General features: G+C 43.4%; 1 protein-coding gene across 1 annotated transcript; it reads right to left on the reverse strand.

Moving 5' to 3' along the window:
• Positions 1–1,259: 1,259 nt before the first annotated feature.
• On the reverse strand, positions 1,260–4,698 carry LOC130296843 (vesicle-fusing ATPase-like). Its single transcript, XM_056548846.1, has 2 exons — positions 4,145–4,698; positions 1,260–2,234 (listed from the first exon to the last, which is right to left on the reverse strand). The coding sequence occupies exons 1-2, from the start codon at positions 4,427–4,429 to the stop codon at positions 2,025–2,027; spliced, it is 495 nt and encodes a 164-aa protein (XP_056404821.1). The 5' UTR covers positions 4,430–4,698; the 3' UTR covers positions 1,260–2,024.
• Between the last annotated feature and the right edge of the window lie 6,673 nt (positions 4,699–11,371).

The raw sequence follows: 11,371 nt of genomic DNA on the forward strand, positions 1-11,371 counted from the left end.
CTTAACCAGAATCATTGTAATCTAATTTTTACTTTACACCAGGAACCCTTTTCTATAATTTTTTTTGGATTTTACCCTTATTTAGGATAGTACCTTGGGCAATATATATACCAAAACTTTTTGAAAAAAAAATGGCCGTCAATTAAATTCTGGAAGCTACATCATGTCATACACCACATGTTGTCAAAAATCTTCCTGTCGGGGAAATGATACGGGCTCGTAGAAATTGTACCCAACAGGAGGATTTTTCACAAGAGGCAGAACTAATTGGTTCTAGATTCAGAAAACATGGATATCAGCAATGGTCCATTGATAGGGCCAGAACCATTGAAGGGGTATTCCAGGAAAAAACTTTTTTTTTTTAATATCAACTGGCTCCAGAAATTTTCTGCCCGGAGATTCCGTAGTCTGAACCTAGCCTAACAGGTGAAATGTGTTATCTGATTATTAACTCCTTCCCTTCCCTCCCCATTTAAGTAACCTCAGTGTGTTTTATCTTTTGTATGACTAAGGCTGTGAACTAGCAGCCGAAACGCGTCACCTTGTCCGTACCTGTACTTTATTCTGTGCAATAAATCCTCGTCATTTCACCGATACAAACGCTGGACCATCTTGTTTGTCTTTGTTATTTTTAGGTTTCAAATATTGTGCAAATAAATTTTTAAGGTATTTTCATATAGGTTGAAGCTCTATTTTACATTATTCATCTTACATGGTCGATCTGTGATGTACCCATGTGTACTGAAGCCCATATATGAGCAGAAACCATGCTAGAAGTCATACCTTCTTGATGACCTGGCACTTGGCAGTCTCAGAGAACCCGATCATTTCATCTGGTGAGCATATCTTAATAAAGGGGAAATTAGATTCCTCAGAGATCTTGGCGGACAGTGCCGTCTTGCCACTATGTGGTGGAGCTGACAAAGAGTTACATAGAAACATAGAATGTGTCGGCAGATAAGAACCATTTGGCCCATCTAGTCTGCCCAATAATCTGAATCCTATGAATAGTCCCTGGCCCTATCTTATATGAAGGATAGCCTTATGCTTATCCCATGCATGTTTAAACTCCTTCACTGTATTTGCAGCGACCACTTCTGCAGGAAGGCTATTCCATGCATCCACTACTCTCTCAGTAAAGTAATACTTCCTGATATTACTTTTAAACCTTTGCCCCTCTAATTTAAAATGATGTTCTCTTGTGGTAGTTTTTCTTCTTTTAAATACGCTCTCCTCTTTTACCATGTTGATTCCCTTTATGTATTTAAAAGTCTCTATCATATCCCCTCTATACATGTTAAGGTCCTTTAACCTTTCCTGGTAAGTTTTGTCCTGCAATCCATGTACTAGTTTAGTAGCTCTTCTTTGAACTCTCTCTAGAGTATCTATATCCTTCTGGAGATACGGCCTCCATTACTGCGCACAACACTCCATGTGAGGCCTCACCAGTGTTCTGTACAGCGGCATGAGCACTTCTCTCTTTCTACTGCTTATACCTCTCCCTATACATCCAAGCATTCTGCAGCGTTTCCTGCTGCTCTATTACATTGTCTTCCTACCTTTACATGATGTTGTGACATTAATGAACTTTTCCTTCTCATACCAGCCCAAATACAGCTTTTAGAACCCACCTTCCAGTAGGACATGCGATCACTGTTCTTGGTTTGTTGGACTAGCCACTCCCTATCTTCCAAGACGCGAGTAACAGGGTCTCCCCATTTAATAATACTGTTCAAGATATAACTAGCATAGTCTTTCTATATATAACTAGCATGCTTTGTAAAGAAGAAAGGATTCTATAATAGAATTATGGAGTCTAATGAAGCCACATAGAAGTCATGTGCCTCTGTGCACCCTTCTATACAAGTCCATTATTAGGAATTAATTAAGGTGGCCAAATGCTGATTTGGACATTAACTATACCTCCTGTCCACCAACCCCATAGACATGCATGTTTGTTCAGAGGAGTATGGGGAGAGGGAAATAAAATGGTTCTATGCAACTCTTGCACAAACTTATCTCCTTCATAATTGGGTAAGATAAATAAGATAATCGGCAGGTTTGACTAGCTTTGATGTTATTTCCACAGGCATCTTTAGGGTATGAGAAGCGGCCATGTTGACTGCAGGACAACTTACAGGCTTGATGTTATTTTCCAGAGAAGTGAGAAAGTCTACTTTTGTAACCTGGAGTTGTTCGGCCTTCTCCATATTAACTTCTACTTTAGTGGTGGCCTGATAAGAAAGAACACACATCAGTCATGTGGTTATAACCAAATCGTTGCAGGGCGTATATTTGTATTTACTTCTACAGTCACCAAGCATCACAGTCATGAAGAGGATTATGCACCCCCAAGATTTCAGAACTGGTCAAAACGACAGCTCATTGAGTTCAGGAAGAGAGCACAATCGAAATTGAGGGAAGTAATCCAGCGCTGCCAAAACTCCAGGACCATACAACGCGTTTCAAAGGCATCAATCAGCTCATTGAGTTCAGTCAGTCTGGCTGGGCACTTCTTGTACCCAATGGTCCAAGCCAAAAGGGTCCAGCATTTACCATGTTCAAATAAATGCAAGATGACTGGAATTTTACAGTCTTCAGACAGTAATAGGTGAGGCTGGAAAAAAACAGGAACTAATAGAGACCTGTCATTTCCCCACTGCCTGCTAATAAAGTGAGCCGGAATGGTGACAGGGCAACTGTGCTGCCTAACTATTGTAAAGTGCTGAAAGACATCAGGATTATGACATTTGTGCAGAGTGGGGGAGGAATCAGCAGAACATCCTGAATTCTGAGCCCGTCTTCTAAATGGAATAACATTACTGGACAATTCTTCCCTCAACTCTTCTAGATTGTATATGGTATTATAACAAATAAGAATCTATTCATTCGACCTGACAGATGCAGCAGAGCTGAATGGGTCTTAACTATAGGTAGGAGAAGCATTGAGCAGTCCTATGTAAAATAACAGATACAGATCATGAGGGAGATTTATTAAAACTTGTGCAGAGTAAAAGTTGACCAGTTGCTCAAAGCAACCATTTAGATCGCTTGTTTTATTATTGAAACTGTTATTACTGTTTTTATGCTGGATAAAGAATAAAAAGTCCTGTGATGAAGTTATGGTGAGTGACATGGAACCATTTCTTCTTCATCCAGATTCGCAATAACATTTATATTCTAAATTATATTTGTATTAAATTCCAAAAGGTATTTCTATATAGCAAATAGGTTAGACCATGTTCTTTACAGCATGATGGCTGAATAGAAGACAGAGACACAGCTCAGACTATAAGTTACAGGTAAGACATCAGCCAGAGGTTAATGTGCTATGGACGGATCATATGTTGTTCGTGTCTCTTTTTTTTTTTTACCAGGGAATACTCCATTTAAACCTTAGCTTCTGCAAAACCTTATAATACACACCTCAGATGCTGCAAATCATCTTTTAAAAAAGCATGAGGCTGTTTATGACCATTCAACGGTGCATGCAAGAATGCATCCTAAGGCTATGTTCACGTCGGAATATCCGCACGGAAAATCTCTGTGCGGACATTCAAAGAGACTGTGGACGCTGGCATAATCTGCCGCAGCTAGGACCGCATAGGAATTCAACAGGACTCTGCTGCAGTGGAATTTCTGGCAGAATACCAGACGTGTGAAGATGGAATATCTGCAATTCTGCACAAATTCCTTTTAGCAAAGCTCCTTGAACAAAATTGTGGAATTCTGGCAGAATTTGTGTGTGCTCAAAACAGAATTCCATCGAAATTCAAAGCCATATTGATTTCAATGGGATTACGCCCGCAATTCCGCAACATTTAGAGACAGGTCATTACATTTTGTGGAAATTCTACTGTATGATTGGGACAGTGGAATCCCATTAAATAAAGTGTGCATTAAATTATAGCAGAATTTCCAGTTGAACTCCGCATGAAAATTCCGCCATATGAACATATCCTAAGGAGTCACTTTAGGGTTGTCGGTACAGATATTCTCAGCCTGCAGTCTTTTCTATGGTCATCGAAGATACTGAATATACTGATATTTAACATAGGACACCAAGAGCAATGAAGAACTGGCCGGTTATTTTACACAAAATCAAGTCCTGATGATGTACACTGTTGTTGTGTTACCATTTTACCTTGATATGCCGGTTCATGGCAGTGGACTGCGCTGCCCTCACCAGCCCCTCCAGCTCGGCACCACTGAAGTTTTTGGTTTCTGTAGCCAGTTCGCCTATTTCTACATCTGAAGTCATAAAATTGTCCTCCCTCATCCGAGCAGTGTGGATATTGAGGATCTGGACACAACCTCTCTCATCAGGTAAACCTAAAGTAAAAAATGGTAATACAGGAGGTAAACATGATGACCAATAGGAGCAAGACAAGATCATCTTCAATGCACAAGTCATTGTGAAGAGCCTCATCAATCAGATCTGGCCTGTTGGTCATCCCTTTGAAAGAGCGAGACGAGAAGTGGTCAACATCAAACAATACCTGTATCACGAGTGTTGATGGTGCCCTCTTACAGTCCATCTCACCTATCACCAGAATGTTATTGAGCTGCTCTACACCATCTACCTTGGACAGCAGTTGGTTCACCAAAGTGTCATAGACGCCGGTGCTTCCTGCCATGCTTCCTCTCTGCTTACAAATAGCGTCTATTTCATCAAAGATGATAATGTGGAGCCCACTGTTTGCACCAAGTAGATAGTAGATTTGTTGTCCCAATGCATCCAAAATAAAAATAAATAAATAAACAATCAACTTTTGCAAATAGCCTTTAAAAAAAAAAATATATCATTTTGTACATGCAACCCCTATGTAGACCTATGTGCCTCCATGGTAACTTACTAACTTCATATTGCTATTTATCTGTCAAATATATATTTTTGCTAACTTACCAATGAATGCTAGCAAGATGGAAGGAAGTTGCAGGGCTGGGACAAGGCAGTTTGTTTGCATTTGCTTACCATGGAGACACGTGCAGTTCATTTGAAAAATCTTAAACCATTTTACTTGTTTCATATTTTGTTATGTTGTAGCCTTGTGCTAAAATAAAAAAATAAAAATAAAAGGTTTTAAGTTTTACCCCATCATTCTGCACCCAATACCACATAATGAAAAAGTATAACCAGGAAGTTACAAATCTAACATGTTTTGGATTTATGATCCCTAGTTGTAGCTAGGGATGAGCGAACTTTTAAAAAGTTTTACTCGCCAAGCTAAAAGAACTTTTCCAGACCTCCTGGTTCGGCTCTGCTCAAGTATTTTTGAAGGCTTAGTTATGGCTGCATGCGGTAACCCATGGTAACCAACAGCTTCTTTAATGCGCTCACAGATTTATTAGGCTTATTCACACTAAAAGGTAGCTAGCTGCCGGTGTTAAAATGCACACAGTGGTATCCAAAGACGCAGTGGCCTTTTCCAAGCATGCAAAAAATTATGCCTTTTTGGAGTAGCAACAGGTTTTGAGTCTGCCAAGTGAAGACGACGGCATGGATTTTCCAAGCATTTCAAAAAAATGTTCTTCTTTGGAGTAGCAACAGGTTTTGGGTCTGCCAAGTGAAGACAACGTTTTTGGGAGTAGCAATTGAATTGATGTCTCAAAACAGTAAAGAAGAAATAGCTTTTGAATGAAAAGCAGAAAAACATTAACCTTTGTTTGGGGATGATGGGTTGTGTATGTGTAGGCCTGGCTGAAAGTAGGGATTGGATTGGTGTTACAAGTTGTACCCAGCAGGAGCTGGCTGATTTTTAGTATCCAGCATACAGCAGGAGGTGGCCGAACAACAGTAGCCAGTGTACAGCAGGAGGTGGCAGACTAGTGTTACTATTAGTACACTATAGGGTGGACAAGACAGAACACCCATGGCCAACTGGGCAAGTTCTGGCCAATGACCTAATCTGGTGACCTAGAAGTCCATGGGGTCTGGGTTCATGGTATCTGTCAGAGAAAGGGCACCGCTAAAGTAGGCCTGTACCTGCTTGTTCAGGTGGTTATTTGCATCCCTTTGAGGATGATTCATGTCAGGGGGGATTACCAGATGCAAAAACGTAGTCATCATGTACTCCAACGAGAAGATGCTGCTGCTTCTCATGCCTCTTGCAGGGATAGTGCAGGCCGAGGGAGTGAAGCGTTGACCCAGCAGAAAGCAGAGAGTGGACCTCCGTTCGTCAGGTATTTGGTGCTGGAAAGCCGTAGCAAGCTGGCTGCATAGCTTCTCCTTATAAAAATCCAATTTAGCCTCCTTCTCAGAAGGTGAAAAAAATTCCCCCATTTTGGCTTTATACCGAGGGTCTAAGAGTGTAGCTATCCAGTACTCATTTTTTTCCTTTCCATGCAATATGCCTGTTATTGCGCAAGCAAGAAAGCATACAGCAAGCCATCCTTGCCTGCTTTTCCGAGAGCCCAGCATCTTCCGCCTTCGTCCCATACTGCCAAGGTTCGTCATGGTCCTCGTCATCATCAGTATCGCCTTGAGTAGGTTCCTTGTCCCCTATACCTTTCCATCTCAAAATCCTCTTCCTCAGGTTCCACTTCCTCATCCAACTCCTCCTCAAGGAGAACATCCGTACTGCTGCGAGCCAGATGTGAACTCTTCTCCATTCCCCCTTCCTTAATCTTCACTGTTAGCTTTTCCTCCAGAAGGAATATCAGCGGCATGACATGACTAATTCCACTGTAGTCCTTGCTGACAAAGGCCAGAGCTTAAATTGACACTGACTGCAGAATTAGGAAGTCTGTCACCACTTTGCACTGCTGGTACAGGTGGGAGGAGGAGTTCCACCATGTTGGAACATCGCAAATGAGACAGTGATATGGTAGGCCCTGTAGGTGTTGGCACTGTAGGTGAAGGAGAACATGTTTGAAAGAATACGAGTGGCTGAACCAAACGTGCACTTTCCTGCACATAGCCAGCACATCCCTGAGACCATCACAAGTTCCAAGAAACGTTTGATGACAAGATTTAGCACGTGTGCCATACAGGGAGAGTGTGTCATGCCACCAAGGCGCAGCGCTTTCGCGATGTTTATGCAGTTATCAGTGACCATGTTTCCCAATGTCAGATCATGACCAGAGAGCCAGTGTGAAACTTCCTGTTGCAGACAGGGCAGCACCTTCTCCGCTGTGTGGATTTTCTCACCCAGGCACAGCAGAAGTAACACAGTGTGTCAGCGCTTGATTTTTTACTGATGAAAGGGGGGGGGGGGGGGGAAGGAGGGCAAGCTATGCTCTTTCCCGTGGGGGGATGCAAGATGTCCATGGAGGAGGACCCGCATGAGGAGGATAGGTGGGTGTTTCAACAGGTGACTAGGTATGCGCCACCTGGACTGGGCGCAGCCCATTAGTTGCCTGAAGCCTATGAAATCGACAAGGTGGTACAGGAGCGCCTGCAGCACCAACAATTTGTCTAGGTGCGCATTAATGCACACTACAACAGGGTGACTGGGCGATTACTGCTGTTTTATTTTCCCATGGTATTTACAAATATTTCCCTACGTTAATAATTGTGGATTGTGATATAGCCCTTCACAATTTTGCAATTATCTAGGCACTGCTGGGAGGAGAAAGAAAGGGCTGCACGCCAGTGAGGCTGGGTTGCGCCGCACTAGAGCCGACAATCAGCAGCGGCAAGTTGAGTTCCTGTCTAGCGCAGCGTGCATTGTGCAGCCCGCTGTTTCTCCTCCCAGCAGTGCCTAGCACTGGGAGGAGGTGACTTAACCCCTCCACGACTGGCTGCCGTATATACTTCATATGATTCATACTGGCTAATGCTGGACATCACTGATCAGGGTGATGTCTGTCATTAACCCTATAGACGCCATGATTAAAAGTTGACAGCGGCATCTAAAATGCAGAAGCAAGTGCCGGTAGCTCAGTAGAGCTGAACCGGACACCCGTGACAAAATGCAGCGGGGTCCCGATCAGCAGATCGCGGAGGGTCCCTACCTGCCTCTTCCCGTCGATAACAATAATCAATGCTATGCCTATGATCTGTGTCTGCAATCAAAAAAGATTGCAAGTAATAGTCCCCATGGCAGTTTTTCTCCTAACCGTGCTATTGAAAAACTACAGCTCCCAGCATGCAAGGAAGAAAATGTAATAAATGTGAATAAGCTGTACAGGTACACTCTTGCATCCTGGTATTTAATAGCGATCGCTGCATGTCGGGCTGGACGGTATGGCGTCAGGAGCCCGCGCCATGCCCCGTTAACGGCACAAGGACGTGTATACACGCCCTTGGTCGTTAACCAGTTAAAGTCAAAATGGGCTTGGTCCTTAACCACTTAAGGAGTAAGCCCATTTTCACCTTAAGGGTGCGTTCCCACCTAGCGTATACACAGCGTATTTCCCGTTGCGCAAAATTTGCGGCAGCAGCAGGAAATACACTGCATATTCCTCGCTCACTATACACACACAGGGCTTTCCGGCAGCAGCCCTATGTGTGTAGTGAGTTTTGGAGGCCGACCTGCGCGTCACAGTCACGCCGGCACACGGCCCCGCCTCCAAACTACATGCAGAGGGCTGTATAGTGAGCGAGGAATATGCAGCGTATTTCCCACTGCTGCAGCAAATTTGGCGCAGCGTGAAATGCGCTGAGTATACGCCAGATGGGAACGCACCCTTAGGACTCAAAACAAACATCGTTTTTGTACTTTCGTTATTTACTCCTCACCTTCTAAAAATCATAACCCGTTCAATTTTGCACCTACAGACCTATATAAGGTCTTGTTTTTTGCGTCACCAATTTAGCCCCCATAAGGGGGTACAACATGCACTGATTGATGCTAGAGCATTGATTAGTGTTACCGGCGCTCTGGTGCTCCTGCCTGCTAAGCAGGCATGGAGCAGTAGATCGCTGATCGGGCGACGGAGAGGCAGGTGAGGACCCTCTTGTCGTCCGGTAAGCTGATTGTGACATCGCGATTTTGTCACAATAGTCCCGATCAGCTCCACTAAGCTGCCAGGATTCTTTCACTTTCATTTTACATGCCGTGATCAACTTTGATCACAGAGTCTAAAGGGTTAATGCCGGGCATCGGCCCAATCAGCGGTACCCGGCATTAGCCGTAGGTCCAGGCTGCTCGTAGCAACCGGGACCCACAGGGTTTAACCCGTTCTCCGCTGGTGAGAATGGTTTAAACCCGCTAAACGAGACCAGGGCGTATAGGTCCACCCTGCGTCCTTAAGGGGTTAAAGAATAAACAAACATATGTGGTATCGCCGCATGCGTAAATGTCCCTAATATTATAATATGCCTAATGAAAATGCACAGTCAATGACGTAAACATAAAAAAAGACCAAATACTAGGACTGGAAATTTTTGGTCACTTCATATACCAAAAAAAAATTTTTTTTAAAGTGATTAAACCCTGAATGATGCAGCGATTTTTCGTTATTTTTTTTTTCCTTCTCGCCTTAAAAAATCCACAACTCCAATTTTTAAAAAAAATTTTCATCCAAAGGGCTTGTTGTTTGCGAGACTTATTATACTTTGTAATGACATCACTCATTTTACCACAAAATGTATGGTGAAGCCAAAAAATAATTATTTCTGGGGCTTCCTTTCTCTTACTTCTCTGGCCAATCATAGGACAGCATCAACTTCTGTTATGTCAAGACATGCACTGGACTGAACAGTTTGGTAATGTGCTGGTACATTATTTACAGTACAGAGCACTACTATAGATTGCAAGTGGAGGGGAAGGGAGAGGGTTATTCATTCACTGGGTTTGCAATATGTCATGGACCAGAAAGGAAATCCGCAACAGCATCATGGCATCGCAGGGATTACATGACAAGAGGAGGGAACTGCTGCTTGTTACATCACAAAAGCAGCCCTGGTCTAAACAGTTAACTGCTGCTGTTGCTGACGACAAGCTGCACAAGGAACATCTGACCACAACGTTATAGGTGCTCAGGAAAGCCTTCATTTTACCTGTAGGGCACAGCATGGAACCTTTGGAGGGGGTAGACCGGCTCAGTTTGCATTCACACAGTCCAAAAGGTCTCCAGCACATAGCTCTAGATAAGTCCTGCCTCCACTTCCTCTGTTCTGTTGTTACTAGAGACCAACTGAGCTGCAGTCTGGAACTGCAAATTCAGTGGCAGTGGCTAAAACTTCATACAATAATTTTAAGGAGCAAGAAAACAAAAAATGTAAAGACTATGAGATATTTTCCGATGAACACTGCTGCTATCAGAGAAGCACAAATTGTGTGAAAAGTTAGACTAGCTTCCTCACCCTCCTTTGTTCCTCTTCTGCATCTGCAAAAAGCTTTCGGATATTGATCTCAGACTCTCCAACGTACTTGTTCAGAATTTAAGGTCCATTAGTCAGCATTTTAGCAATCTGCCTGGCCATGAGGGTCTTACCACATCCAGAGGGGCCATAGAGAAGGATGCCTTTCACATGCTTGCACCCTGCAGGTTAAAATGAAATATTAGATTACGGTTAAGTACCCTAGTCTATGTATTTCAATAAATATATAATGCCCTATACTGCTCTATGAAAAATTTGATTCGGACTGAATCTGGACTTCAACTCGATTCGAAATAACAAATTTTGTTCATTAGCAACACCCCTGCGATCGTCCTGTATAATGTATAGATGCGAGCGGCTTTCTCCTGCGCTCGCATCTCTGCAATAGATAGAACGATCGAAGTGGGTGTCAGGAGTGACACCTGCTGTGATCTGTCTTTAAAGGTGTCCTCTGCTGACACCTCTGTCCATTTTAGGGACTGTCCAGAGTAGGAAAAAAACCCCATAGCAAACCTCTCTTGCTCTGGACAGTTCCTGACGTGGACAGAGGTGTCAGCAGAGAGCACTTGTGGTCAGGCAGAAAGGAAATTCAAAAAGAAAAGAACTTCCTCTGTAGTCTACAGCAGCTGATAAGTACTGGAAGGATTGGGATGTTTTAATAGAAGTAATTTACAAATCTGTTTAACTATCTGGCACCAACTGAATTAAAAGAAAATGTTTTCCAGTGGAGTACCCCTTTAACTGCAGGTACTACTACTTCCAACATGGAGAAATACTTACAGTATTTAACCCCTTAACGACCACGGATGTAAATGTACGTCCTGGCTTGGCGGTACTTCGCGCACCAGGACGTACATTTATGTCCTGTGTATGACCGTGAGCATCGGAGCGGTGCTCGCATCATACACGGCAGGTTCCGGACGCATTCTATTCAGGTGCTGAATCTCTAGTTTCGGAAACCTCTGGGTTTCTGGGACTGGGGACGTGACGTCACACCACACCCCCTCCATTCATGTCTATTGGAGGGGGCGTGATGGCCGTCACACCCCCTCCCATACACATGAATGGAGGGGGCGTGGAGTGACGTTACCCGGAGGCTTC

This window comes from Hyla sarda, chromosome 12 (assembly GCF_029499605.1).
Source record: "Hyla sarda isolate aHylSar1 chromosome 12, aHylSar1.hap1, whole genome shotgun sequence".
In the NCBI taxonomy this organism is placed as follows: Eukaryota; Metazoa; Chordata; class Amphibia; order Anura; family Hylidae; genus Hyla; species Hyla sarda.

Coding starts and splice junctions, on each gene's coding strand:
- LOC130296843 (XM_056548846.1), bottom strand. CDS start 4,429: ATGAGGCTCTTCACAATGACTTGTGCATTGAAGATGATCTTGTCTTGC. Junction 2,235..4,144: donor CCATGAACCGGCATATCAAG/GTAAAATGGTAA, acceptor CTTTCTTATCAG/GCCACCACTAAAGTAGAAGT.